The sequence below is a fragment of the Siphateles boraxobius genome, unplaced genomic scaffold, assembly GCF_051911475.1.
Source record: "Siphateles boraxobius isolate OS27281-9 unplaced genomic scaffold, OSU_SipBor_1 5, whole genome shotgun sequence".
Lineage (NCBI taxonomy): Eukaryota > Metazoa > Chordata > Actinopteri > Cypriniformes > Leuciscidae > Siphateles > Siphateles boraxobius.
In genome coordinates, this window is record NW_027509141.1 from 34,706,774 (window position 1) to 34,734,093 (window position 27,320).

The following is a 27,320-nucleotide window of genomic DNA, read 5'->3' on the forward strand; positions in this document are numbered from 1 at the left end:
AGACACACTTCTATTGTGCGAGTGATTTAATGTGATGAATAGAGAAGTGTGTGAATCTGTGTGTCTCTGAGACTCCAGCAGTGACAGAAGCCAGAATAAAGATCTGTTAGAAAGCAGCTGCGCGTTCAATGAGCTTTGAGCATGTGGCGGCCCACATCCCTCATTGTCTGTTCGAGCTCTTCCATTGGCTCCGAACTGTGAGAAACTCCAACAAGCTCAAGCCTCACACATTCATATGGAGATTTGTGAGTATAAATAGAGGATCTGCAGCCGGTGTGAATCAGACTCGCTCTGCACAGAGATCTACAGCTCAGAGATCCAGACATGACACCTACAATCATCTCAAAGGAGCATCTCCCTCTCAACAACAAGGTACATCACATGATCCTCCTTACAGCAACATTACATCAGCAGCTTTCACGACTCTTCTCCATCACTGCTTATTCCAAGACACTTTCCTGATGCTTTTCTGTCTTGATCTGCAGCTGAGAAAGCCGATAGTGGAGAAGATGCGCAGAGATGGTCTCATCAGCAGCTCAAGTGTCTTCTGGCTCCAGAGTTCCTGATTCCCAGCTGGAGAAAGCAGAAATCCTGGAGATGCCGCTCACCATTCCAGTTCACATGCTGTCAATCAAGGCTTCTCCAGGTGTGTCCGTGAGATCCAGAGAAGAGATGAAGACACAGAGCCAGAGAAGACTGAAGCTCTTCCAGAAGCTGCAGACATCATGTGATCAGAACAGGAGGGAAAGTTTCGTGCCTCGGCTGAGCCGCTCAGACCAGAACACCTTCAGCAAAGAGATGAAGCTCAACAAGAGCGCCACCTGGAGGCCTTGCTAGATCTTACAGCGACCAGCAGCTCATACTGAACATCTACACTAGACTCAGTGGACTGCGTCGTTTCAGCTTCTCTTCTGGAGAAAAACTGTTCCAGTTTGGAAGAGATATTTGTCCTGCAAAGTGCTCTGATGATTCGATCTTCTATGAAGACTCAAGAGTTCCTGATGGGAACATATACTGACGTCTATATTAGACAACACTGACTTTTACATTAAATGAATCCTCACGTCTTTTTTTTAAGACTTTATTATTGTCAAAGATCATTTTCACAAGCAACAACATAGATTTGACCACAAAAAGGAATTAAAAACAATTTTTTTTCATTTTTGGGATTGCTTGTTCTCTTTTGTCTTCAGTGAAGACTTTATCAAGGTCATCATGGACTTATGATACAGAATCAACGATTTAATCTGAATTTGCTTTGGTAAAAGCAAAGATACAGATGAAACAATTTCTGTGAAGGAAATATAAACCCTTTTTATTAATCAAACTTTCAAAGTTAAAGTTTTTCTCTTTTGATTAAAAGGCTACAACAATCATTTTCAGCTTGGAAAAATATTAAGTACTTTTCTGACTTTGTCTTCAATGAAGACTGTAATGTAATGCAGATGTACTCAAAAGTCTTTTATAAAGAAGTGTCAGTCATTCCTGAACCATGTTCTGTTGTAAGTTCCTGTGTGATTTGGAGAATTCTTCAAATGAAATGTTGTGAGTCGTTATTACTGAATGAATGCAGAAATCAGTCACTGAAAATAAAACAAAAAAACTTCACTATGTTTCCTTATCTTTCCATGTAAACTGAACCTACACTGACAAAAACACCAATAATAATAGATTAATACTAGAATAATATTATAAGCATTTTTAAAATATGAATTCTGTTTAAAACTGTTTTATGAAACAGATTTGAACACTACCATAGCAAAGTCATGAAATAGTTTTTTGCATAATTCCCAAACTACATTTCCAAAAGATAGACTCAAGTACAATGTTAAAACAGCAAGAACTGATCTGTAAGAACTCTATATAGTAGAAAGAATGTGATGTAACTGTCATGTGATGACGTCAACATTAAATCATGATGAAATGGCGCAAACATGGTAAATGACTAAAGGGATAGACGTATAGGCTGTGTCTCAATTTCAAAGGATATAAATACAGACAGCATTTCTGGGTATTCGATTGGTTCAGGGAAGTGCCTATGATGCCCAGAAAAGCTGTAGATCTGTTCAAACATGGAATGGAGTCAGAGGAAAATTATAATGATATAAATATGGATATTCAACAACCATTTTTGGCCTAATCTATAAGTGTTATAGAAATCGATACTGTCTGCAGGACACTGATCTGTATCTGCATAGATCCTGAAGTGCTTTTCAACTCTGAGTGTCCCTGAGCGTTCACTACAAAAATAACATTTACTGCTTATTTACACACTGAAAAATCATGTATAATTACTGTTAAAAGAGCCTGTCATCTAAAGCATCTGTATGAACGGTGATATCTGTATCTGTCCAGTTTCTGCTTCAACACCTTTATGTCTGTAGCTGAAATCCTTAACCAGTACGCCATGTATTAAAGAGAGTCCCGTTTTAGGAGCGTTTCTTGTTGCTGTTGACTCCTGCGTTCTGTTGTGCGATGATAAAGTCCAGGATGAGCTGCGCAGATTTCCTCGGCCGCTCCATCACTACAGAATGACCACAGTTGTCTAGCAAATGAACCTGGGATCCTGGAACGGCTTCGGCCAGAACTGAAGCCCCGGACACGTCCAACACCTGTAGGATACGGTATACAGTTTAGTCTTTAATGAGGTCACAATTATAATGATCAACTGCAAATAACAAATCAAATCACTGTGTGACCAGTGGCATTTTGCTGACACCCAATGGGGAAAATCTGTCACTGCGCACAAACAAGATCTTACCGAAAGCTCATTTTTTGAGATAACAACCTCAAATTTGGAACACAACTTATTTAGATTCATGGCTTTGATTTTCTAGCCGTTTTAGGGTTCAACTTGTTTCATAAAAGATATATTTTATATATATTTTATAATATATATATTAGGGCTGTCAAAATAACGCATTAATTTCGATTAATTAATCTGAGAAGAAATAACGCGTTAAAAAAAATAACGCAGATTAATCCATTCCGTTTTGACCTTTGCGGAGGCGTTCTAGCGTTCGTGTAAAAAGAAGGAGGGATACAAGAACGCGCTGCTTGGATCATTGTTTGGAACATTTACTTATAACAAACGGAGTTCGTCAAACTCTAAAGTACCACATCAATGCAAAGCATCCAGGAGTGTGTGCGTGAGTCGGCGAGTGTGTCTGAGAGAAAGCGCGCTTGTGTGTGTGTGTGTTGTAACTTTTCACGCGCTCTCACGTCACACAACCATTTTCTCACGCACAGAAAAAGCGCGCACCAAAGAGAGGACACGGAAACAGACAAGACAGAGCACGTTACTTATGATATTAAAAAAATCTCAGCTCTCAGATTCTGTTAATTTTATTACGAAAATCAAGCAATACCGTTTTGGCGCTTGTAAATGTGAAATGACGGATCCCTATAGCGGCACGTGAACCGATCATCTCTAGCTAATAGTAAATAAACACGAATGACCAATGTTGAAAGATACAGTAGGGCAGCCTAAAACTTACCGAAATGTATATTCCTCGATCAATCAGTGTTTTTCAACCGCGAAAAGAGGACAATAAAACAGCAGGAGAACAATTATGTCACATAACATTTAGCCTAAGTTACCTCAGGAAAGCCATTTCATGACCATATAGCATGTTATAGTTGGCTATAAAAAAAGAGCTATAGAGAGTATTTTTCAAAATGTATGTAGCCTACTACTATATTACGTATGGATTATATTTTTACTTATATCAAAGTTGTTATTTGTAATAAACACGCATTATATTTAATTTGAGCTATTTTTAACCTTAAATACTACCAGCTGATATGGCTCTCTGTATTTTTACAGCATTGGGTGAGATTTTTTTTTCTTGAGAAAAATGAATGCCTATCTTGTGTACCTAATATTTATCCAAATGAGTCAATATAACATCAAATCACAATAATTAAATTAAATTGAAATCGTGAAATTTGTGTCAAGCAATAATAATTAAAACGTCGCTTACCAGAAATTGTACCATGCAAACATTGTAAGATTGTGTATGCGATTAATTTAGATTAATTAATTACAGAGTATGTAATTAATTAGATTAAAAATTTTAATCGATTGACAGCCCTAATATATATATATATATATATATATATATATATATAATATAAATAATTTTCATAAACTTAAACCTATATTTTTTTGGGGGTGATTTACTTATTATTATTATTTTTTTACTTCAGCAATAATCTGCCACGGGTCTTCTTTAAAACGATACCAAACTTAAGTCTGTTCTCCCAAAATTATTTTTTTTATGACAGTTTTTAACGTGGACATTTTTATCCTCTATGTAGCTGTGTGTAACTTTTTTTAATTGATGCACAAGGGTTCAACTAACAACTACTTATGTGATTTCAAACCATGCAAAGAAGAAAAGTATTTTATCATTGCTAACCCTAAAAGCACCATGTTATTTTAACTTTGTCACAGTAAGTTTGGAATTGACATCATTTAAATAGACAACTGAGTAAATTCTAGCAGTATCAGTTTATGTGTGCCTAGTAATGCATCAGACATAATAACACGCATTACAACCCATGATGTTTCTTTTTCACAACATGTTTTGTGCCCACATTGCTCAAAATCTTATGGAGTTAGTAATGTTATGTAGAGCAAATGTAGCAAATTTCATTGCACCACACCCTATTATTAAGAAATTCTAAGGGCCCTTTTTTAACGATCTGAAACGCAAGTATCAAACGCGAAAGTAACTTTGTGGGCGGATCTCGGGCGCTGTTGCTACTGTATTATACCGGTGGGATAAATGACTTAGATTTGCCCGACGCAAATCTAAAATGGGTTGGTCTGAAGTAGCAACATTACTCATAGGTGTGGTTTGGGCGTAACGTGCAATAAACCAATCAGAGCGTCATCTCACATTCCCTTTAAAAGCAGGCGCGCTTGTTCCATGGCGGATTGCTATTATAATGGCGGATTTGCCCGACGCGCGCCAGGGGCGGTTCACAGCCTTCGGGTAAACAGGCGTATAATAATTTGGGTAAATGTGTAACCTAGATTTATGCCTATTGTTTCACATCTTCATGGACACCACAATGATTTCCCTTGTGTGGTAATATTTTTCCTTGTAATTATGTATGGTTTGCAAAAATGGAAACTGCTGCGTCTGTATAAATGAGAAAAGCAAAGTGTATGTGCGTAGTGCACACGGTACATGTCCAAGCATGTGCCCTTAAAATAGCATCTGAATGACGCGCCACTGACTTTAGACTTGGTTTTTCCTGGTCTGTGGCAGAATTGTTTTCTGAAACTGCAAAATAGCACCAGGGAACGTTTGCGCCTCCTCTTTTCGCTGAACCGCCCCCGGGAGCGCAAGTTCATTCCCTAATTTACCGGCGTGCGACTGTGGAGGGAAAGTCTGCTGTGCGTCGGGTGCAAAACAGGAATGATACATGCGACGGTGTACAAAGTCAATTGCGCTGGGTGGAAGATAGGGCCCTAAGTAGTCTGAGAGTGTAGGGTGTTATATTGGCATGATTTGTTTGTTTTGATTCTCTGATCGGTGGAGATTAGATTTCGCTGAAGAATCATGGGTAATGTAGTTTTTCACCAGGAATTTTGCTGTTAAACACGATTATTTAAAATAAGTTGAAATTATGTGGACTGATGGTTTTAACAAAAGCTTATACCATCGATTAACAACCTCATAGCTCACAGTAGGGCTGTCTTTAAAGGTTTATAAGTTGTGTTAAAAATCAGTTTCCCTATGGAGAAAACAACTGTTGTGAACCTGACAGTTGTGCTCTATTCAGTTAAAGTATGTCCACACCTGGTCGTTTTTTCCCCAAATGACTTGCAGTGGAGTTGAGATGAGATGCATGTTCTCATGTAAAGAGTGTCTGGATTTTTCTCCAACAAGCTCCATAAAACCTGCAGAAAACACTAAGAGTTAATGACAAGATACAGAGAGTAAGTTAAAACATCACCAGCGATACTCACACTCTCGGTAGAAGTCATTGTTTGGTATGCGAACGTCAACCAGACCTTGAAGAATCTAGGAAACCAGAGGAAGAAAAAAACAGTCATTAGCAACTGATTCAGTGTTCAAACTCTCACACACAGAATCAATGTACAGAAACACACCTGTTTAGGGATCTTAAAGCGCACGAAGGAACACAGTCTGAGCATGTCCTCCATCTCCTCTGGTGTGGAGGGAATCAGTGGGATCCCTTCACTGTCCTGACTTGTCTCCAGTTCCCTCAAACGCTGAACAAACTTACTTTCAGTGGGATACTGAAGACCTGTGAATCCAAGAAATGTTTGAGTACCGGCCATCATGTTTCATGGAGATGCATCATTAAAAAAAATGTCAAACTGAAGTAATCTCTTCTTACTGTTTTTTATCAGTATTTTATTGTTTACACACAGTGTAATGGTCTCATCAACATTTTTTTTGGCACAAAGTACATGTCATAAGATATTAATATGATACTTTGGGCCTAACATTGCAAAATAAGATTTATTGAAAGTTCTTAAGTAACATTTTGCAATTAAAGGATACAAACAAAAAACATTCCTGACATTTCCTAAGAATGGGCCCTTTGCTCTAAATGTTGAAATGTCCCTTGATGAACTATTACTGACTCTGACCAACAGGATGATTGCAATGTTGAAGAGGTTCTGGGTAAGAAACAAAATCAACACACACACACACACACACACGCACGCAAGAGGACATTCCTTAGGCGTAATGGTTTTCTAGCTAATGACATTTTCTAGACCGTAAACCTGCCTATCACAGCAAACTTACTGCATTTTTACATTTTCGCTTGTTAGTAACAAATCATATGTTTATTTAGGTATGTCCTCATAATGTAGGGGGGTAGTCAAACCAGTACACACACACACACACACACACACACACACACACACACACACACACACACACACACAGACCTGCTGGACAGATGAGAGTGACGCCGCAGAGATCAGTCGGGTGACGGGCAGCATAAACTCCTGCTACGTTTCCACCCATAGACGTGCCGATCAAATGGAAAGGCTTTTTCTTTAAGCCGGTGCTCTTCACAAACTACATAAATAGGAAAACATGAGAAAATACAACCAGTTATTAATGAAACGTCCAGTTTTTTAAACGTTTTTTCTTGGTTATACGAAACATTCCATTTAATCATTATTATGCAAACATTATGGGAATGTTACATTTGAACGTTCTCTGAACATTCTAAAACAAGTCGTAACATTTATAAAAATGTTAGATAACTTTGAACGAACATTCTAATAACATTACTGGAAGAATGTTTGCTCATAATTGAGAGCTTGTCAGAACGTTGTTGTTTTCTGGGATATATCTCAGTTGCATAAGGGCGACGCAGCAGTATTCAGAGACCTCATCAAATGTGCTCCAGAGATAAAAGTGAGTTATTTTTAATCTGCATCCATCAAAACAAGGAGCTTCACCCTTCATCTAGAAACAAAACACTCTCTCAGCATTCAGAAAATGCCTCTTTCAGCATGCAAATCAGTAACTACCACAAGTTGCTTTAAATGATAGACAACCTCAAATGAGCCGAAATCAATCATGTACGGGCTGTATATTTCAGGCTGGGAAACACAGTCGAGTGCCCCAGGTTTGAAGAAGGGCATCTATTTTAGGCACAAGCCCGTGATGTTGAAGGAAAGCTGATTAGCTCTGGGAGAAGAATAGAGGAAATGAAGACACAACGGCTTTTTCGCTGATCTCAAGATACTTCAGAGAAATCTCAACATGTAAACCTAATAATCCACTGTGTCATCATGAGAAATGTATTAGTCTACGTACATACTGTGTGATGTTTAGCCAAAAAGAAAAACTGGGTCAGTGGCTGGGCATTCATCTAGTTAAAATACATCAACTAAAGTGACAGATTTTAAGAACAAGGACTTTTTCTTTATCATCTTTGTATGAATTAAAAAGAAATCAATTAAAATAAAAATATTATTATTATTATAACTGTTGATACTTCTTACTACTTCTTGGATATATATATATATATATGTAAAATCTATTTAATTAAAAATTATTATGATTATTGCTAGATCCATACATTTTATATTTATATATGAAAATGTATAATTTTTGTATATTTTTTAAATATTTAATATATACATATTTTACCTAATTTTATACGTTTTTGTTGTTGTTGTTTTTCACCTGGTGTATCCGGTTGACTTGGCCCTCTATGGAATAATCCTCAGCACCGGTGCGCGTCGTACCTTCATGTCCCGGCATGTCCACACACACCAAGTGCACATTTCTAGGGAGAAACTATAAAAAAAGCAAAGAACATCAGACAAACATTTCTCCCTTTACTTTATCATCTGATCCATATAAAACAAAGTAATGATTGTGTCAACAGAATATCATATTTTTTGGCAGATTTCTAAATCATATCACATAACTGTTCTTTAGATCATGTAATTTGTTGGTTGTTATATGGAATAGTTCAATAATTTTGAGCCTTTTATATGAATTATTGCCCTTTAAAACCCCCAAAGATTGCATGTTTGAGTTGCGAACTGTTAAGTCGCTGCGGTTTCTTGCCTTGACCACACCGAGCCACATGTCCTTGTGTGCAGAGAATCCGTGTAACATGAGGACAGACGGACGTGCGCTTGGATTCCCTCTGTGAGAGAAACAGAAGCGATATCCTTCATATTCTGTATAATCCACCTGCATTCCCAGCCTTCTGCGCCAATACCTGTTGAACAAAATCACCAGAAACACTTGGATGAAAATAAAAATTGCATGAAAATAAAAGCTCTGTAAAATAATGCTGATGGATGCAAATCTCGGAAACGCTTCATTTTACAGTATGTTAACTTATGTGTACTTACAGTGTACTTACCTAAGAAAGTACTGGGTAATATAAGGTAAGTACATGGGTTAAGGTTAGGTTTAGGGGTAGGTTCAGGGTTAGTACCTAGTTATTACCCAGTTATTGTAATTACTATAATAAGTACATAGTATGTACATGGGGAACGGGACTGTAAAATGAAGCGTTACCCAAATCTCATGTTTTGCATGTACAGTAAAATAGATGGTAATTTCATGGTACTTTGATATACACAATGGTCCTGAAGGTTTAAAATGCTTAAATACCATCCATGTTATTTATACATTTTCTGAAGCAAATGCAAGTCATGTTTGCCAGTGCAAAACTCACAACCATGATGAAAAATAGTTGCGAGGCTGTTGCTTATTTGTCCAAGTCACAATATCCCACCCAACGTATGGCTATCATCTACCGATTTACTGTAGTCCGATCACATAAAGTAACAAGACTTGCATGGGGAATCATTCATGTTCAAAATGCACTGCGCCTATATTTTAGCAATAGTAATAGTGATGCTTTCAGAGTCAGTGACATCTGTGACAATGAAGGAAGCAGTCCAGAGGCAAACAGCAGTTTTGATGACTGTGTCATTTAGAGCAAAGTTTGCCTCCCAGATATTATGAGAACCAAAGTCTACCGGGCAGCTTGCGTAAGATTCAACTGACATCAGCAGCAAATGTATGTTCACGGCAAATGCACACACACACACACACACACACACACACACACACACACACACACACACACACACACACACACACACACACACACACACACACACACACATTCAGCTTCCTGGATGCATAGAAACATCATGCATTATTCAAAGCTAAAGCTATTTGAATCACTGGCACCTTGTAGATATGTGTGACAAGTCAACAAACCCTTCACCCAGTTTAGTGACACGATAAAAAGAAGAGTGCTGTTAAACGAATCAGCTTTATCATTGTCACCAGATAGGAGACGTGCTAAATAATACAAGCCTGAAAATCAGTTGTGAATCCTGAAAGATTAGCATTTAGATGGTGCCAGAAAACACCCACACTGCAAAAAAAAATATTTTCTTACCTAGTATTTTTGTCTTTTTTTTTTCCAGTATAGAATTATACAAACATTATCAACTTATATTAGGATACATTTACTTGAGGAGCAAATTGACTTAAGATATTGATGATCAAAATTAAGTAAGTTTATCCTTAAAACAAGAAGAACAAATCTGCCCATGGGGTAAGAAAAAATAACTTTAAAAAAAACTTAATTCAAAGTGAAAACAAGTTTATTTTTCTTTACCTCAATGACAAATATTTTTCTTGTTTGTAGCATAATTTATTAAAAATGTGTCATTTTTATTGAAAGCATGACTTAAAGTCATTTTTGCTTCTCAAGTAAGTGTATCTTGATTTAAGAATGTTTAGATATGTGTACTGGACAAGACAAAAACAAAATAAGACAAAAATATAAGTAAGACAATAATTTTCATGCCCTGTAAACATGTTATATTTTATCGACAATCTTTTTCACTGTTAAGCATCATTTTCTTTCTTATTTTATAATATTTTTGTGTTTGGTGCTGCTAATGACACAGAAATAACACATTGCAACGTTATCTTGTGGATTGGACCCTGTGGTTTGTGTAACTGTAACTGATTGTATTGATAAGGCTTTTAAAATAAACAGTGTAAATTTTTTCTTACATTTTTCTTACATCTTCATACATTTTTTCCGTTTAACGGCAGCCATGTAAAAAAATAAAATGTTAAAATGCTGAAATTATTCCCAGAATAACTGTACTGGAAATCCAGGTCATTTCCACATGCTCTTCTTCGGATGCTCTGTATGAATGAGGACTTTGTGAAATTAAATTTCAGCTCAAATCTCTCCAGCACTTACCAGTGATAAACTTTAATGAGAGCTGCAGGCCAGAGCAGGAACGAGGCAACGAAAGCCAGTATGGGGATCGCCAGCGTCCCTCCGGCAATGATGAACATGTTCAACACGTCCAAATCCATCCTGTTAAATAACACAGCACTGAAAACTCACAAAACACAGCTTGTGTCAGATATAGCTTCTAATAAGTATAACAGATTAGATTATCTAACCATAACTGCAAGTTATTTTTAAGCAATGACAGAGAGAAAAATAGAAATGGGTTGATGCCCAGATGTGCACAGCTGAGACCAACAGAATCCATTGGCGATGCAAAGGGAATAATAGAGGTGAATTATTAAGTGAAGCAAAATTATAATAACATCAGGGTTAAAGACCTCTGGTCTTTATAGATAAATGTACAAAGCCATGGTCAAAATACATGGGCAAATAATGCAATTTAATATAAATATATACCTATATATATATATATATATATATATATATATATATATATATATATATATATATATATGGCCTTTATATATGATAAGCCCTTATTTACTTTCATGGTCCTGAATTATATGTGTATCAATGGATTAAGCAATAAGTATCTCGACCGTTAAAACTGAGAAGGGAAGTAAAACAAAACAATATTCAATATTTAGATCTCGTGAATTCGAGTACGCTACACTTTCATTTTTACAAAAAAGAGGCATGAATTAATAACACTCAGATCTTTGTCGCAATTAAATATTGTTACATTGTTCACGTTACATCAGATCTGTCATGTGATCAAATATCTGAGCTTGAATACACTTCCATGACAGTGAAACGCATTTGATCGCAATATTAAATGCAAATGTTCTTTAAATATAGTAAGCATACCTTTGAATGTCCGTGTAATGCGAGAATGTCCAGTAAAGGCCGATCAAAGCACAGACATATCAGCTATTGATCTGCGGAGCTGCAGACGCGCTCACTGAACAGGGAAGTTCGCTCGATTTAAAGGGAAATATATGCAGGAAATAATGTTCCGTCGATGGGAATTATAAGCGAACATCTGTCAGGTGCTCATCTGACATCAGAAGAATCCAGTGGGCGGTAAATGTTGCTGGATAATAACAATTTCCTGAGCAAACGTCCGTCAGGTGGCGCGCGGCGGCTCACATAACCAAATCCCACATTGAAGCGCATTCAGATTTCAAGATGACGTCTTGTCTACTGGATACACTTTTCCAATTAAAAGTATAATTAATTAAATAAATGATTATGCCTCTTATACAAAAGAAAATCGGCCAGCAGTAATATCTACGAAATTATTTAAAAAAAAAAATCCCTTTTCCAGTAACCACAAACGGCTGTGATTGGTTCATTTTGACCAGCGTTGAGAAATGTAACAGATATCAACTGTCACCGCGCCGTTTGGTCAACTGTCAAAAGCCTGAATAATTATAATACGGATTAATTTAATTATACTTGATTTGAATAGTAGATATTGAAAAGTTAAAATATCAGAATATTTATTGAGCCAGTATTTTTTTATTTTTATAAATGAATCCGCTCATCGTGTTTCACTGAAAAACACGCTTATTTAAAGGGGAATACCGAGGGGAAAATAAAATGTCGTTTAAACTGTAGTTAACTTAACACCGCTGCACAACCTGCGTCTCAGAACGGAAATGACATGTATAACTCGAGGTTTTTCTAAGAAACCGAAAGCACAATTATGACTACTATTTGTTGACTTAAACTACTATCGTTGTTGCGATCACTTTAAAGAATGTACCTGGCAGCTGTAAACGCACAGCTGCGATGGCCGAGTGGTTAAGGCGTTGGACTTGAAATCCAATGGGGTCTCCCCGCGCAGGTTCGAACCCTGCTCGCAGCGACGGGTGATATCTTTAATCAAAACTAGATCTATAAAAAAAATAAAAAATCCTAAACGACTCTCATACCCCTTTTCCACCAACAAGAACCGGGTGCTGGTTCAGAGCCAGAGCCAAAGCTGGTTCAAAGGGTTCGACTGACGAGCTTAATAAGAACCGATTTGCCTTTCCACCGGCTAGAGAGCCACAACAGAGCCAGATCTTACGTCACTGTATACGTCTCATGTTGCCCAGCAACGCTAGTGCGGTAGCGCCAAACAGTACGCCAGGCTTGTTCGAGATGCATCGGCTTCTCGCAGATCGATCTCCGCATGACATCAAAGCACTGCGATAGCGATCTAAAAGCACAAGGAGTCGTATGTTCTCCAAACACTCCCGCAGCTCCGATCGGTCCGCGCCGCTCCGATGCATCTCGAACAAGCCATCAACAATAACGGACGTTGCAATACTATGGATGCTCATGGGTTTACAAAATACATCGGAGTCCAACGCGTTTGTGCAGCTCGCCGTAACTTACATAGACGGATATTTATAATCGAGCTGCTATTAGCTCGACTAGCTGCTATTTAAAAATGGCGGTCACAAGTTTCTATTCGTCTTGTTGGTCACGGTAACCCCGCCCCCAGCCCCTGACGCAAGTGGTTCTTACTTGGCTCTGTTCTAGACCAGCAATGATTTGGTGCTACTTAAGAACCACTTTTCCTGGTTCGGAGCTGGTGCTTTGCGTGTGGAAAACCAAAGAACCGAATTGAAACTAGGCTCTGGCTCCGAACCAGCACCAGCTCTGCCTTGGTGGAAAAGGGGTATAAGTGAAGGTTGGTGCTGAAGGCGACAGGGATCTAACTAGGCTGTTTATTTGGGTAGATGACATGACATTTCAAGCATGACCTCAAAAACCTCCACAGCGCATCGGGCAAATTAATAATTTTTCAGTATCTGTTTTTCCTATTAAAATACTTAGAGATACAATCACATATATATATTAAATAAAACAGCCAATTTTAAAACCAATTTCATCATACATAAAGTTTTTCTTTAAATGCAGGCGTTGAAACATTTCAAAGCAGACAATTTGGCTACTAAATTTTTAGTTTACTGGCCATTCTGAATTTCTACTAGCCAAAAACAGCAATATCAGAAATAAACCAGATTATGAAAATCACTGCTTAAATTTAAATGTATTTAAATATTTATTGATTGTATATCATAAAATGGATTATTATATTTATTATTAAACAAGGAATCATTGAATGGCCTTTAGAATTACGACCATCAAAATAAAATAAGACACCCTCCTGGTTGGAGGATTTATGAATAATTTATTAATCATAACCTGGCAAATTAGCTAGTGAGTTGATATGGGTCAACCGCCACAGTTAATGTTAATCTAAAACCCTTTTTATATTAAAATGATATTATTTAAATTATTGATTGCCTCAAGTACAAAACCATCTTTAAATACAAGAGAAATAACACTAATGAAAACAGGATTCTGTTCCTATTACTGTTCTGTTCCTGTTATGCCAGAATGCAAAACTAGTCGTGGCCATCAGATAAGCTCAGGAAGTGTTTGATTGCAGTATAAATGAAGGAAGTTCCCAGAAATCCCTCTTATTTGAGCTGAGTTGATCTCCGAGATGCTGAGCGCTCTGATCCTGCTGAACCTCGGAGGAGCCGCCAGCCTCAACATCTGCTCCTTCAACATACAGTCGTTCGGAGAGAGTAAAGTCTCCAAACCCGATGTGCTGGACATCATAGTGGAGGTGAGCCTTTTATTTAGTTTTGCATGCTATTTAATAATTAACGCAAATGCTTTGATGCTATTTTATGTATACTGCATAATGCACTGCTTTAAATTGCATTGTGTTTTATTCATGTTCGAATGCATAATAAACGTAATGGTTTTATGGAAGAACACTCACTAAAAGACTTGGCTCTACGAAAATATCAATCCATCACAGATCAGATAACATTGTGTTAAACGTCGTTGAATGTTATTATAAACTGTAGTGACATTGTTTTACTATGTGTCAAGGCAGGAGAACACAGAGGAACGAGACATTTTGTCATTCTCAATGTTTTTGTGAACACATGACTGGTCAGATATTCCAAGGTCACCAAAAGTTCAGATTCTGGCGACTGAGAGTATACGCTCTTAAAAATACAGGTTCTTTATTTGCATCGATGCTTCCATGAAGAATCTGAATGTTAAATCATGGAACCATTAATTGCACAAAAGGTTCTTCATAGTGGAAAAAGATTCTTTAGAATTTTCAAATGTTCTTCACACTAAGAAAAACGGTTCTTTTAAGAACGACTCCCTGAAAGATTCTTTGAGGAACACAAAAAGGCATCGCTGTGAAAAGTGTGAATTTACTGTATATGTACAAATAGTGATGAATTGAAAACCATCATTGCAGAGCATCAGTCGCTGTGACCTCATGCTCATCCTGGAGATCAAAGATGTGAAAGGAAAAGCGTTTGATCAACTCATGACTCACCTGAACAGGTAAACACATATAACATTAGAGCAGATCATAAAGTCTTGATGAACACAGGAAAATAACAAACAAACCTAAATCTGTGTGTGTGTGTGTTGTCCCTCACAGCAGGTCCAGGACGCGAGCAGATAAATTCAGCTCTGTTATTAGTCAAAGACTCGGGAGGAAAACATACAAGGAGCAGTATGCCTTCATTTACAGGCATGTGCGATTAATAAATATTTCATAATTATTAATGTTGTTTTGCATGCAAAAACAGATATATTAATTTAGCTGAAGGAATGCATATGTGGTTTGATGGATTTCTATATATTTAGGAAGAATACAAACTAAAATTTAAAAATACAGTATATTACAATTAATAATTTTGTTCTGAAGTCATTTTTTCCAGTGCTGAACTGCAAAAGCGAAGTAAAGGTTAAGTTGCAATTAATAGCTGTACAAAAAATGATAATGAAACATGTTAGAGTAAGTTGCTTGCAATGCCAAGTGAAAACACAAACTCTATGTTGCTTTATATCAAACCATCTGCCGAATGCATTTATAATAAAATCCGAGTGCAATAATAATTTAGTATTATCATATCAGGCAGAAGATGCTGACTGTGAAAGCTGTCTATCAGTATCCAGACACACAGAGCGGAGATGAAGATGCTTTTGCTCGAGAACCGTTTGTCGTGTGGTTCTCATCTCCAAACACTGGTGAGACAGAAGATGACCTCTGACCTCCATAAAGAAGATGAAGAAATTATGACCAGCGTGTTTTTGTCTGTCTTACACAACAGAAAGCAAGGATTTCATCATCATTCCCATTCATACAGTTCCAGAAGCCGCTGTGAAAGAAATCGATGAACTGTATGATGTTTATCAGAATATTTCACAGATGTGGCAATCTGACGTAAGAGTTTCTCAGTTCAAATCAATGCATGTTATCTGTTATGTTCCCTGACTAACACAGCAATTCTTTTTTTGTAGTTGTTGTGGTACTTTATTGTTCAGATTTAGCTGAAAATTGGTCTTTGGTCTCACCATACAATCACAAAACAATTAACAATACACAACATCCACCCAATACATCTAACAATACACAAAAACACTCACAATATCAAAGCTTAAAGGTGCATTGTGTAGGATCTAATGACAGAAATGTAATATAAGATCCATAACTATGTTTCCAGTGTTGTATAAAGACCTTGCATAATTAACCTTTATGTTTTTATTACCTTATAATGAGACACACCGCGGGTTCCCTTACACTGAAATGAGCCGACACGTTTCTACAGTGGCCCTAAACGGACAAACAAGTTTCGTTACTATGATGCTCTTTGTACAAGGAAGCAAGCTTAGTTCATCGAATAAAACACTGACACAATGATGAACAAGTAACAATAATATTCGCAATAACATATAGTTTTACTGAATAATTAAGTAAACATAATTTCTTAATTTATCCTTGTAAAGAAACCTCATTGCTGAACTGCTACTCTCTGCTGTCTCAGACGATGACATATTTTCCTGTCGGCCACCGTAACATTTGTTGGTTGCAATTCGTAACCTCACCACTAGATGCCGCTAAAAATCACACACTGCACCTTTAAAATATTCACATTGCAAAATACTTTTTGGTAAAAAGGTTTATTTATGTATTACTTTTATTGCTTTTGGTGTTTTATAACGAAGACAGTGTATTCCCCTTTTGGGGAACATGGTGTATAATAGTGTCAGTGATCCACACACCTGGTTTTCTTTGAGCTCCTGTTATGGAGTCACTCAGTTTCATCTTCTCGGGTCAGAACTTCATCATCATGGGAGATTTCAACGCCGCCTGTGCTTATGTTCCTAAGAGGCAGTGGATAAACATTCGCCTGCGCTCGGAGAGAGAGTTTGTGTGGGTGACGGGTGACAATCTGGACACGTCAGTGAAGACGTCCACCAAATGTGCTTATGACAGGTCTGCAGATTTATTTATTTATTTATTTGATAAAACTGTATTTTCCTCTAAATCTGAAATATATGACTGTTTATGACAAGAATCAACACCCTTGTTGGTCCTGAAACAACATTCAGATTCAGGGTCAGGTTTGGGTCAACCTGACTTTTCCCTTTCATTTTATGGGTTGTTCATGCACACTACAAGATAAAGGTTCCAAGAAGTTTTTTGTTTTGTTTGTTTTTTGCAGTGATGCCATAGATTAGAACATAGATTTTTGGTTCCCCAAAGAACCTTTCAGTCAGTTCTTTTGTTCTTTTAAAAATCTAAAGCTTTTTCTGTTCTTGTGTAATGTAAAGGTTATATGGGTGTTGAATGTTTTTCATGGAACCGATCCCAATAAAGAACCTTTATTTTTAAGAGCATATATTTAGACTTATGTATGATTATGTTTGTTTGAGGACAGACAAAATGACAGGAAATTTGGGTAGTTTAATGGTTAAGGATCTGATCTTGTCACATACTTGTTTAGAATAAAAGCATCAGCTAAATGACAAGTTAAGAAAGAGTGTATTATGATTTGATGTATTTGGCATTGCTGCCTATAGAGTCTAATATATGAAAGTGTAAAAACTCAGTTTGATTGGAGCAATGTGGACGCACTGCAAAAAAATTCTTACTTAGTATTTATTTTCTTGTTTTGCATTTTGTTTGTCTTACAAATATCAAAAAAATCTTAAATCAAGATACATTTACTTGAGAAGCAAAATGACTTGAGATATATCAAATATTAAGTGAGTTCATGCCTAAAACAAGAAACTAAATGTCCATGGGTCAAGAAAAATAAACTTATTTCAAAGTGGAAACAAGATTATTTTTCTTGCCCTGTGGACAGATATTTTTTCATGTTTTTAGAATAAACTAAAAAAAAATCTTAAGCAAGTTTGAGTCCCGGTTTGTGGTCCTTTCCCAACCCCAATCCTTTCATCTCTCTTCATTTCTATCATAATAAAGGCATACATGGTTGAAAATATAACTTTAAAAGCCTGAGTTTGATGAATCTGTCCCAATCATCCCCAGGGTTGTCCTCCACGGAGAGAAGATGATTGCGGCTGTGAATCCTGAGTCAGTGGAGGTCTTCAACTTTAAAGATGAGTTTAGCCTCACAGAGCAGCAGGTAAATATAATCTACACAACCATGTAAATGGTAGATGACAAAGTAGCAAGATTATCGAGATTAAGGGAGACTGGGGCAAGTTGTCACACGGCTACATCTTAAGCTTGCAGTGGTTTAAGAATATGAATGAAACAGCATTAAATAGCCTATAATACATTTTAAATGCAGATGCACTATATTGCCAAAAGTATTGGGGCACCCCTCCAAATCAGTGAATTCAGGCGTCCCAATCGGCCACAGTTGTATAAAATCAAGCCCCTACTGTAAGCATGCAGACGCTTCTACAAACATTTGTGTGAGAGAATGGGTCGCTCTCAGGAGCTCAGTGAATTCAAGCATGGTTCATAGGTTGCCACCTGTGCAATAAGTCCATTCGTGAAATTTCCTCAGTACTAAATATTCCTCCATCGACTGTTACTGGTATTATAACAAAGTTGAAGCAATTGGGAACAACAGCAACTCAGCCATGAACTGGTAGGCCATGTGAAATCCCAGAGCGCGGTCAGCGCATACTAAACACGCACAGTGCGCAGAAGTCACCAACTTTCTGCAGTCAATAGCTACAGACCTCCAAACTTTGTATGTCCTTCAGATTAGCTCAAGAACAGTGCGTAGAGCTTCATGGAATATGTTTCCATGGCCGAGCAGCTGCATCCAAGCCTTACATCACCAAGTGCAATGCAAAGAGTGGGATGGAGTGTGTGTAAAGGACATAGAGCAGTGAGACGTGTTCTCTGGAGTGACGAATCACACTTCTCTGTCTGGCAATCCGATGGATGAGTCTGGCTTTGGCGGTTGCCAGGAGAACTGGACTTGCCTGACTGCACTGTGCCAAGGGTAAAGTTTGGCGGAGGAGGCATTATGGTGTGGGGTTGTTTGGTGGAGGGGGGATTATGGTGTGGGGTTGTTTGGTGGAGGGGGGATTATGGTGTGGGGTTGTTTGGTGGAGGGGGATTATGGTGTGGGGTTGTTTGGTGGAGGGGGGATTATGGTGTGGGGTTGTTTGGTGGAGGGGGATTATGGTGTGGGGTTGTTTGGTGGAGGGGAGATTATGGTGTGGGGTTGTTTGGTGGAGGGGGGATTATGGTGTGGGGTTGTTTGGTGGAGGGGGGTTATGGTGTGGGGTTGTTTGGTGGAGGGGAGATTATGGTGCGGGGTTGTTTGGTGGAGATGGGATTATGGTGTGGGGTTGTTTGGTGGAGCAGGATTATGGTGTGGGGTTGTTTGGTGGAGGGGGGTTATGGTGTGGGGTTGTTTGGTGTAGGGGGGATTATGGTGTAGGGTTGTTTGGTGGAGGGGGGGTTATGGTGTGGGGTTGTTTGGTGGAGAGGGGATTATGGTGTGGGGTTGTTTGGTGGAGGGGGGATTATGGTGTGGGGTTGTTTGGTGGAGGGGGGGTATGGTGTGGGGTTGTTTGGTGGAGGGGGGATTATGGTGTGGGGTTGTTTGGTGGAGGGGGGATTATGGTGTGGGGTTGTTTGGTGGAGGGGGGATTATGGTGTGGGGTTGTTTGGTGGAGGGGGGATTATGGTGTGGGGTTGTTTGGTGGAGGGGGGTTATGGTGTGGGGTTGTTTGGTGTAGGGGGGATTATGGTGTAGGGTTGTTTGGTGGAGGGGGGGTTATGGTGTGGGGTTGTTTGGTGGAGAGGGGATTATGGTGTGGGGTTGTTTGGTGGAGGGGGGATTATGGTGTGGGGTTGTTTGGTGGAGGGGGGATTATGGTGTGGGGTTGTTTGGTGGAGGGGGGATTATGGTGTGGGGTTGTTTGGTGGAGATGGGATTATGGTGTGGGGTTGTTTGGTGAGGGGGGATTATGGTGTGGGGTTGTTTGGTGAGGGGGGATTATGGTGTGGGGTTTGTTTGGTGGAGGGGGGTTATGGTGTGGGGTTGTTTGGTGGAGGGGAGATTATGGTGTGGGGTTGTTTGGTGGAGGGGGGATTATGGTGTGGGGTTGTTTGGTGGAGGGGGGTTATGGTGTGGGGTTGTTTGGTGGAGGGGAGATTATGGTGCGGGGTTGTTTGGTGGAGATGGGATTATGGTGTGGGGTTGTTTGGTGGAGCAGGATTATGGTGTGGGGTTGTTTGGTGGAGGGGGGTTATGGTGTGGGGTTGTTTGGTGTAGGGGGGATTATGGTGTAGGGTTGTTTGGTGGAGAGGGGATTATGGTGTGGGGTTGTTTGGTGGAGGGGGGATTATGGTGTGGGGTTGTTTGGTGGAGGGGGGTTATGGTGTGGGGTTGTATCGTGGAGGGGGGATTATGGTGTGGGGTTGTTTGGTGGAGATGGGATTATGGTGTGGGGTTGTTTGGTGAGGGGGGATTATGGTGTGGGGTTGTTTGGTGAGGGGGGATTATGGTGTGGGGTTGTTTGGTGAGGGGGGATTATGGTGTGGGGTTGTTTGGTGAGGGGGGATTATGGTGTGGGGTTGTTTGGTGGAGGGGGGTTATGGTGTGGGGTTGTTTGGTGGATGGGAGATTATGGTGTGGGGTTTTTTGGTGGAGATGGGATTATGGTGTGGGGTTGTTTGGTGAGGGGGGATTATGGTGTGGGGCTGTTTGGTGAGGGGAGATTATGGTTTGGGGTTGTTTGGTGAGGGGGGATTATGGTGTGGGGTTGTTTGGTGGAGGGGGGTTATGGTGTGGGGTTGTTTGGTGGAGGGGAGATTATGGTGTGGGGTTGTTTGGTGGAGATGGGATTATGGTGTGGGGTTGTTTGGTGGAGCAGGATTATGGTGTGGGGTTGTTTGGTGGAGGGGGGTTATGGTGTGGGGTTGTTTGGTGTAGGGGGGATTATGGTGTAGGGTTGTTTGGTGGAGGGGGGGTTATGGTGTGGGGTTGTTTGGTGGAGAGGGGATTATGGTGTGGGGTTGTTTGGTGGAGGGGGGATTATGGTGTGGGGTTGTTTGGTGGAGGGGGGTTATGGTGTGGGGTTGTTTGGTGGAGGGGGGATTATGGTGTGGGGTTGTTTGGTGGAGGGGGGATTATGGTGTGGGGTTGTTTGGTGGAGGGGGGATTATGGTGTGGGGTTGTTTGGTGGAGGGGGGATTATGGTGTGGGGTTGTTTGGTGGAGGGGGGTTATGGTGTGGGGTTGTTTGGTGTAGGGGGGATTATGGTGTAGGGTTGTTTGGTGGAGGGGGGGTTATGGTGTGGGGTTGTTTGGTGGAGAGGGGATTATGGTGTGGGGTTGTTTGGTGGAGGGGGGATTATGGTGTGGGGTTGTTTGGTGGAGGGGGGATTATGGTGTGGGGTTGTTTGGTGGAGGGGGGATTATGGTGTGGGGTTGTTTGGTGGAGATGGGATTATGGTGTGGGGTTGTTTGGTGAGGGGGGATTATGGTGTGGGGTTGTTTGGTGAGGGGGGATTATGGTGTGGGGTTTGTTTGGTGGAGGGGGGTTATGGTGTGGGGTTGTTTGGTGGAGGGGAGATTATGGTGTGGGGTTGTTTGGTGGAGGGGGGATTATGGTGTGGGGTTGTTTGGTGGAGGGGGGTTATGGTGTGGGGTTGTTTGGTGGAGGGGAGATTATGGTGCGGGGTTGTTTGGTGGAGATGGGATTATGGTGTGGGGTTGTTTGGTGGAGCAGGATTATGGTGTGGGGTTGTTTGGTGGAGGGGGGTTATGGTGTGGGGTTGTTTGGTGTAGGGGGGATTATGGTGTAGGGTTGTTTGGTGGAGGGGGGGTTATGGTGTGGGGTTGTTTGGTGGAGAGGGGATTATGGTGTGGGGTTGTTTGGTGGAGGGGGGATTATGGTGTGGGGTTGTTTGGTGGAGGGGGGTTATGGTGTGGGGTTCTATCGTGGAGGGGGGATTATGGTGTGGGGTTGTTTGGTGGAGATGGGATTATGGTGTGGGGTTGTTTGGTGAGGGGGGATTATGGTGTGGGGTTGTTTGGTGAGGGGGGATTATGGTGTGGGGTTGTTTGGTGAGGGGGGATTATGGTGTGGGGTTGTTTGGTGAGGGGGGATTATGGTGTGGGGTTGTTTGGTGGAGGGGGGTTATGGTGTGGGGTTGTTTGGTGGATGGGAGATTATGGTGTGGGGTTTTTTGGTGGAGATGGGATTATGGTGTGGGGTTGTTTGGTGAGGGGGGATTATGGTGTGGGGTTGTTTGGTGAGGGGAGATTATGGTTTGGGGTTGTTTGGTGAGGGGGGATTATGGTGTGGGGTTGTTTGGTGGAGGGGGGTTATGGTGTGGGGTTGTTTGGTGGAGGGGAGATTATGGTGTGGGGTTGTTTGGTGGAGATGGGATTATGGTGTGGGGTTGTTTGGTGGAGCAGGATTATGGTGTGGGGTTGTTTGGTGGAGGGGGGTTATGGTGTGGGGTAGTTTGGTGTAGGGGAGATTATGGTGCGGGGTTGTTTGGTGGAGGGGAGATTATGGTGCGGGGTTGTTTGGTGGAGGGGACATTATGGTTTGGGGTTGTTTGGTGGAGGGGGGATTATGGTGCAGGGTTGTTTGGTGGAGGGGGGATTATGGTGCAGGGTTGTTTGGTGGAGGGGGGATTATGGTGCAGGGTTGTTTGGTGGAGGGGGGTTATGGTGTGGGGTTGTTTGGTGGAGGGGAGATTATGGTGTGGGGTTGTTTGGTGGAGGGGGGATTATGGTGTAGGGTTGTTTGGTGGAGGGGAGATTATGGTGCGGGGTTGTTTGGTGGAGGGGAGATTATGGTGCGGGGTTGTTTGGTGGAGGGGAGATTATGGTGTGGGGTTGTTTTTCAGGGGGTTTTCTTGGCCCTTTAGTTCCAGTGAAAGGAACTCTTAATGCTTCAGCATACCAAGACATTTTTGGACAATTTTATGCTCCCAACTTTGTGGGAACAGTTTGGGGATGTTCCTTTTCCAACATAACTGCGCACCAGTGCACAAAGCAAGGGCCATAAAGATAAGGATGAGGAGTTCTGTGTGGAGGAACTTGACTGTCCTGCACAGATTCCTGACCTAAACACCGATAGAACAGCTTTGGGATGAAATAGAGTGAGACTGCGAGCCAGGCCTTCTCGTCCAACATCAGTCCCTAACCTCACAAAAGGTAGCCTTGTGGATAGCCTTCCCAGAAGAGTTGAAGCTGTTATAGCTGAAAAGGGTGGGCCAACTCCAAATTAAACCCTACGGATTAAGAACTGGATGTCATTAAAGTTCATGTGCATGTAAAGGCAGCCGTCCCAGAACTTTTGCCAATATAGGTTACAGGTATGTTATAGACTCTAGCTTAAAACAGTATTCATTAAAGCAACACCAAGTAACTTTTCCTCTGCGGTCGCCCTACAGGTTGGAAGCGGAATTGTCCATTACCACTCTCGTAAATAATTTAGCCTACCGCAGCCTACTGTCGCACGCGCACGCACACACTCTCTGTTTATCCAGCACCGGCTTTGGAAATAACAATGGCCACAGACAAGGTAGAGTATGATGCATGATTTTATGAAAGTAGGATGTATTGCGACATCACAAACGAGCAATTGTAGCAATTGTAACGCTTGCCGTAAAGCAAGTCAAATTAGTAGTTTTCTTATGTCTCATTAGAACTACAGAAATGCGACCCGATCTGGCAATCTTACATAGCGTGGATATATCAGATAAAGGACCGCAAAGCTGTGGAATAAGTGCATTTCACCATGTCACGACTTGATGAACCACTGAAACGATTTTGGAAACATTATTTTAAGGTAAAAAATCGTACTTAGTGTTTCTTTAAACAGTTCTTATGACAACATGCCCCACGCTATAGGGCCGACCCTGAGAAATATTCACTAGAGTAAAACGTGTGACAACTAGACCCAGTATCCCTTACAGGAGAGCAAAAGAAGCACTAACAGCTGTCTGTCTCTCTGTGTGTGTGTGTGTGTCTTTCTGTCTCTGTGTGTGTCTGTCTGTGTGTGTGTGTGTGTGTGTGTGTGTGTGTGTGTCTTTCTGTCTGTCTGTGTGTGTGTCTTTCTGTCTGTGTGTTTGTGTGTGTGCGTGCGTTCGTGCGTGTGTGTGTGTTCTCCAGGCTCTGGCAGTGAGTGATCATTTCCCGCTCTGCTTCACTGTGACTCAAGCACAGAGGAGAGGATGACAACATTCTCACTTTACACTTTTCCAGCTCGTCTGCTTCATTAATGCTACAGATGAGAATGAAGAACAGCTTATTATAAAACGAAGCGGTTCAAACATAATCAAGGATGCAGAAAGTGAGAGTTCTGTACTTCAGAAGAAGAACAGAAATGCTTCACTGAAAGATGAAGAGTTTCCAGCGCTTGTTAATTATGAACCAGCGTCTGCAGTGTTGGTTTACCCGTTGCTATGAGACCTATGAGAGTTAGTTTGCAAGGCTGTTACACATTTAACCCATCTACATTTCTCCATTGATTAACTGTAAAAGGGCTTTATTGACATTTGCATTTTCTATAACAGCCTTTAACAATAAATGTTCTATCAAATTATTTCACATCCTAGGGAATTACACCATGGATTGATAATGCATACATGCTTAGACAGAAAATATATGATTTATTTCATTTACAGTAACTAAAAGATTTACGTGGATTGAAGGTGTCTGTTAAAGTTCAGTGAGGTGCGTTTCATCCGAGCTGATCCGTCATCGTGGGAATATTAAAAATGCCATTCCTGGTGTAGAAACTGTTGCGTACAATCCCAGATCTCCCGCTGGCTGGAGTCTTACAGTCAATCTCATAGTCTCCTGAGGAAGCAACGTGTTTAGTGCTCGATGGAGGAAGATTTGGAGAATGACATATGAGCTAATATTTTACTCTTTAATATTTCATATTCAGCATTAACCATTTTACTAATACTACTAACAATATTTGGTTTTATATACACTACTTTTCAAGTTTTTAATTAAAAGGATGCATTAAATACATTAATAGTTTATATTCACCAAATAATACTAAAAAATATATATATACTGTATGTATGATACGTTTTCAATATTAATAGTATCAGAAATTCCTGAGCATCAAATCATATAATATATTATAATGATTTCTGAAGGATCATGTGACACTGACGACTGGAGTAATGATGCTGAAAATTCAGCTTTGATCACAGGAATAAATAACATTTTACAATATTTTCACATAGAAAATAGTTATTTTACATTGTAATAATATTTCACATCATTTCTGTTTTACTGTATTTTTGATCAAATAAATGCAGCCTTTTTGAGCAGAAGAGACTTAAAAAAAAACAAAAAAACATTACCATCCCTAAACTTTTAAAAAGTGTCACAATACAAACAGGAATTTCTCCAAAATACAAACAGATAATTACTAAAATATTAATCATAATTATTTGACAAAAAAACATAACTTTTACAATTGCTGAAAGGTTTGTTGAAATCCTCTACCCTACAGTAGAAATATTAAACTTTGGTTCAAAAAATGTTAAATTTCCCACTTTCCTCACCTAATCTCCATCCATAGTCCCAAGACGAGAGAATCGGATAATCAAACTTTTCTTCTGGGGCTTTTTGAGCTCGTTTCCTCAGGTACAGGCGTCGTCCTTTGCCTTCGTTGGAGAATCCCTGATAAAGATCAGCTTTAGTCTGCGGGGTCACGGGCCTCATCAGAGGGGCTTCACTGAGGGCCCGGCGCACTATCACAGGCTTCTGGACCACAGGGGGGAGTGTGAGTTTACTGGCAGGTGGAGGGTTAAAAACACCAATGGACTTGGACCTGCGAGCCGTGAAGGTGGTCGGGTATTCTTCACTGTACTTCATCTTCCACGCCAGCCGCGTGTAAGCCTCCTTCAGGATCAGCTCACGGTAGAAGTTCTGGTCCTGGGTGGTCAGCAGATTCCTCATGTCTCTTACTGATTAACGGGGCAGTGAGGCCACAGACACATAAGAGGTGCAGAGCTGACCAATCAGAGGAAAGATCATTCATCAGCAGGACAGAGGAGAGGCCTTATAAACACACACACACTGAATGAGCTGACAGGAGAACAAAAGAGACTCTGCTGAGCGCCAGAGCAAAGGGAATCAGTTTCAGCAGAGAAAGAGTCACATACAGAAGGCATGAACAACGATAGGGTCTCAAGAGTAGAAATGCTGAACCGTTCTCTAGAAACTAGAGAACCGTTTTAACTAAAAATTTAACATTTTGGCCAACCATTTAGGCTAGCCTACATGACAACGCGTTTTGGGGGCCTGAAAACGCAAACTTATGAAAACAGGTTTCAAAGGGAAAGTTTTTGAAAACGATACCGTAACTGGGTTTACCCGTGTAAACTACAAAAACGCGAATTTTTGTAAAAAGTGACTTCATGTAATGCGCATGCGTATGGCATGCTTTTCTTTACAAAATGACATCAACTATTGGCCTGTCATGAATACAGCGTTATTAGTTGTTTTCACGGATCGTTTTGAAAGCGTTGTCATCAATACGCAAAAAACCTTTTCCATTTTGAGTGCCTAGTTGTCATGTAAATTTACCCTAAGCTGGTTTATAATAGTCTTCCAACACAAACAGATGAAAAGTGCCCCCAAAACCAGTAAACTAGCGTAGGCTAGCTTCAGTCGTATTTTAGGCTATTTTCGCCTGAACTTAACTCTTTAATCAGGAGTTGTAAGGCTAAGCTCTGTCCTGAAGGTGGCAGCAGAACGTTTCTGGCCATCACAAGCCTCATCTACACCACTACAAACTCAAACCCACTGCAAACAGACACAAAGCACTTTCCCCCGTCATGTAGACTAAATTAATTTCAAATAAAGACCGTTACATAATTTCCAAGACAATATGAACAAGAAAATTCTTCAAAACAGAATAAATCAGCACAGAGCTGAATGGACTTACTGATCACAATGACTCCTTCCTGAGCTAATCCAGACTAAACAAAGCACAATTATGATGAATAATGTAAACAACCTTCGGAACTATAAATATGCTTGTTCATTTGGCAATACATTTGCTGTACTGTATACAGGGTCATTTCTATGGTAACAACAGAGAGATCAAGGTGGCCTATTCACTTCCCGTTAGTGGGAGTCTAAGCATGACACACAGTTAAAGGAACAGCACACGCACGCGCGCGCACACACACACACACACACACACACACACACACACAAAGAGGGGGGAAAAAAACAACAT

The 27,320-nt window shown here is 40.3% G+C and overlaps 3 protein-coding genes, 1 non-coding gene and 1 pseudogene across 6 annotated transcripts; 3 read left to right on the forward strand and 2 right to left on the reverse strand.

Moving 5' to 3' along the window:
• Positions 1–234: 234 nt before the first annotated feature.
• LOC143711958 (transcription factor HES-5-like) lies at positions 235–971 on the forward strand (annotated as a pseudogene). Its single transcript, XR_013194945.1, has 2 exons — positions 235–372; positions 486–971. The product of XR_013194945.1 is annotated as a transcription factor HES-5-like (transcript).
• A 317-nt stretch (positions 972–1,288) lies between these two features.
• Positions 1,289–13,256, reverse strand: abhd6a (abhydrolase domain containing 6, acylglycerol lipase a). Its single transcript, XM_077204166.1, has 9 exons — positions 11,632–13,256; positions 10,768–10,887; positions 8,586–8,742; positions 8,196–8,309; positions 6,941–7,073; positions 6,128–6,285; positions 5,984–6,038; positions 5,814–5,914; positions 1,289–2,612 (listed from the first exon to the last, which is right to left on the reverse strand). The coding sequence occupies exons 2-9, from the start codon at positions 10,884–10,886 to the stop codon at positions 2,430–2,432; spliced, it is 1,020 nt and encodes a 339-aa protein (XP_077060281.1). The 5' UTR covers position 10,887; positions 11,632–13,256; the 3' UTR covers positions 1,289–2,429.
• trnas-uga (transfer RNA serine (anticodon UGA)) lies at positions 12,553–12,634 on the forward strand. Its single transcript has one exon. It is a non-coding gene; the product is annotated as a tRNA-Ser (tRNA).
• Positions 13,257–14,244: 988 nt separating the features above from the next.
• Positions 14,245–25,086, forward strand: LOC143711959 (deoxyribonuclease gamma-like). 2 transcript variants are annotated; one of them, XM_077204167.1, is made up of 8 exons: positions 14,245–14,395; positions 15,053–15,141; positions 15,242–15,338; positions 15,726–15,834; positions 15,918–16,030; positions 16,926–17,083; positions 18,143–18,239; positions 24,221–25,086. In XM_077204167.1, exons 1-8 carry the CDS (start codon positions 14,270–14,272, stop codon positions 24,284–24,286), a joined length of 855 nt encoding a protein of 284 aa, XP_077060282.1. In that variant the 5' UTR covers positions 14,245–14,269; the 3' UTR covers positions 24,287–25,086. The 2 variants fall into 2 exon arrangements, with proteins under 2 accessions (XP_077060282.1, XP_077060283.1); XM_077204168.1 differs by having other exon boundaries at positions 14,264–14,395; positions 15,245–15,338.
• Positions 24,774–27,240, reverse strand: LOC143711960 (protein SPMIP1). Its single transcript, XM_077204169.1, has 3 exons — positions 27,024–27,240; positions 25,636–26,040; positions 24,774–24,910 (listed from the first exon to the last, which is right to left on the reverse strand). The coding sequence occupies exons 2-3, from the start codon at positions 26,030–26,032 to the stop codon at positions 24,792–24,794; spliced, it is 516 nt and encodes a 171-aa protein (XP_077060284.1). The 5' UTR covers positions 26,033–26,040; positions 27,024–27,240; the 3' UTR covers positions 24,774–24,791.
• Positions 27,241–27,320: the final 80 nt, after the last annotated feature.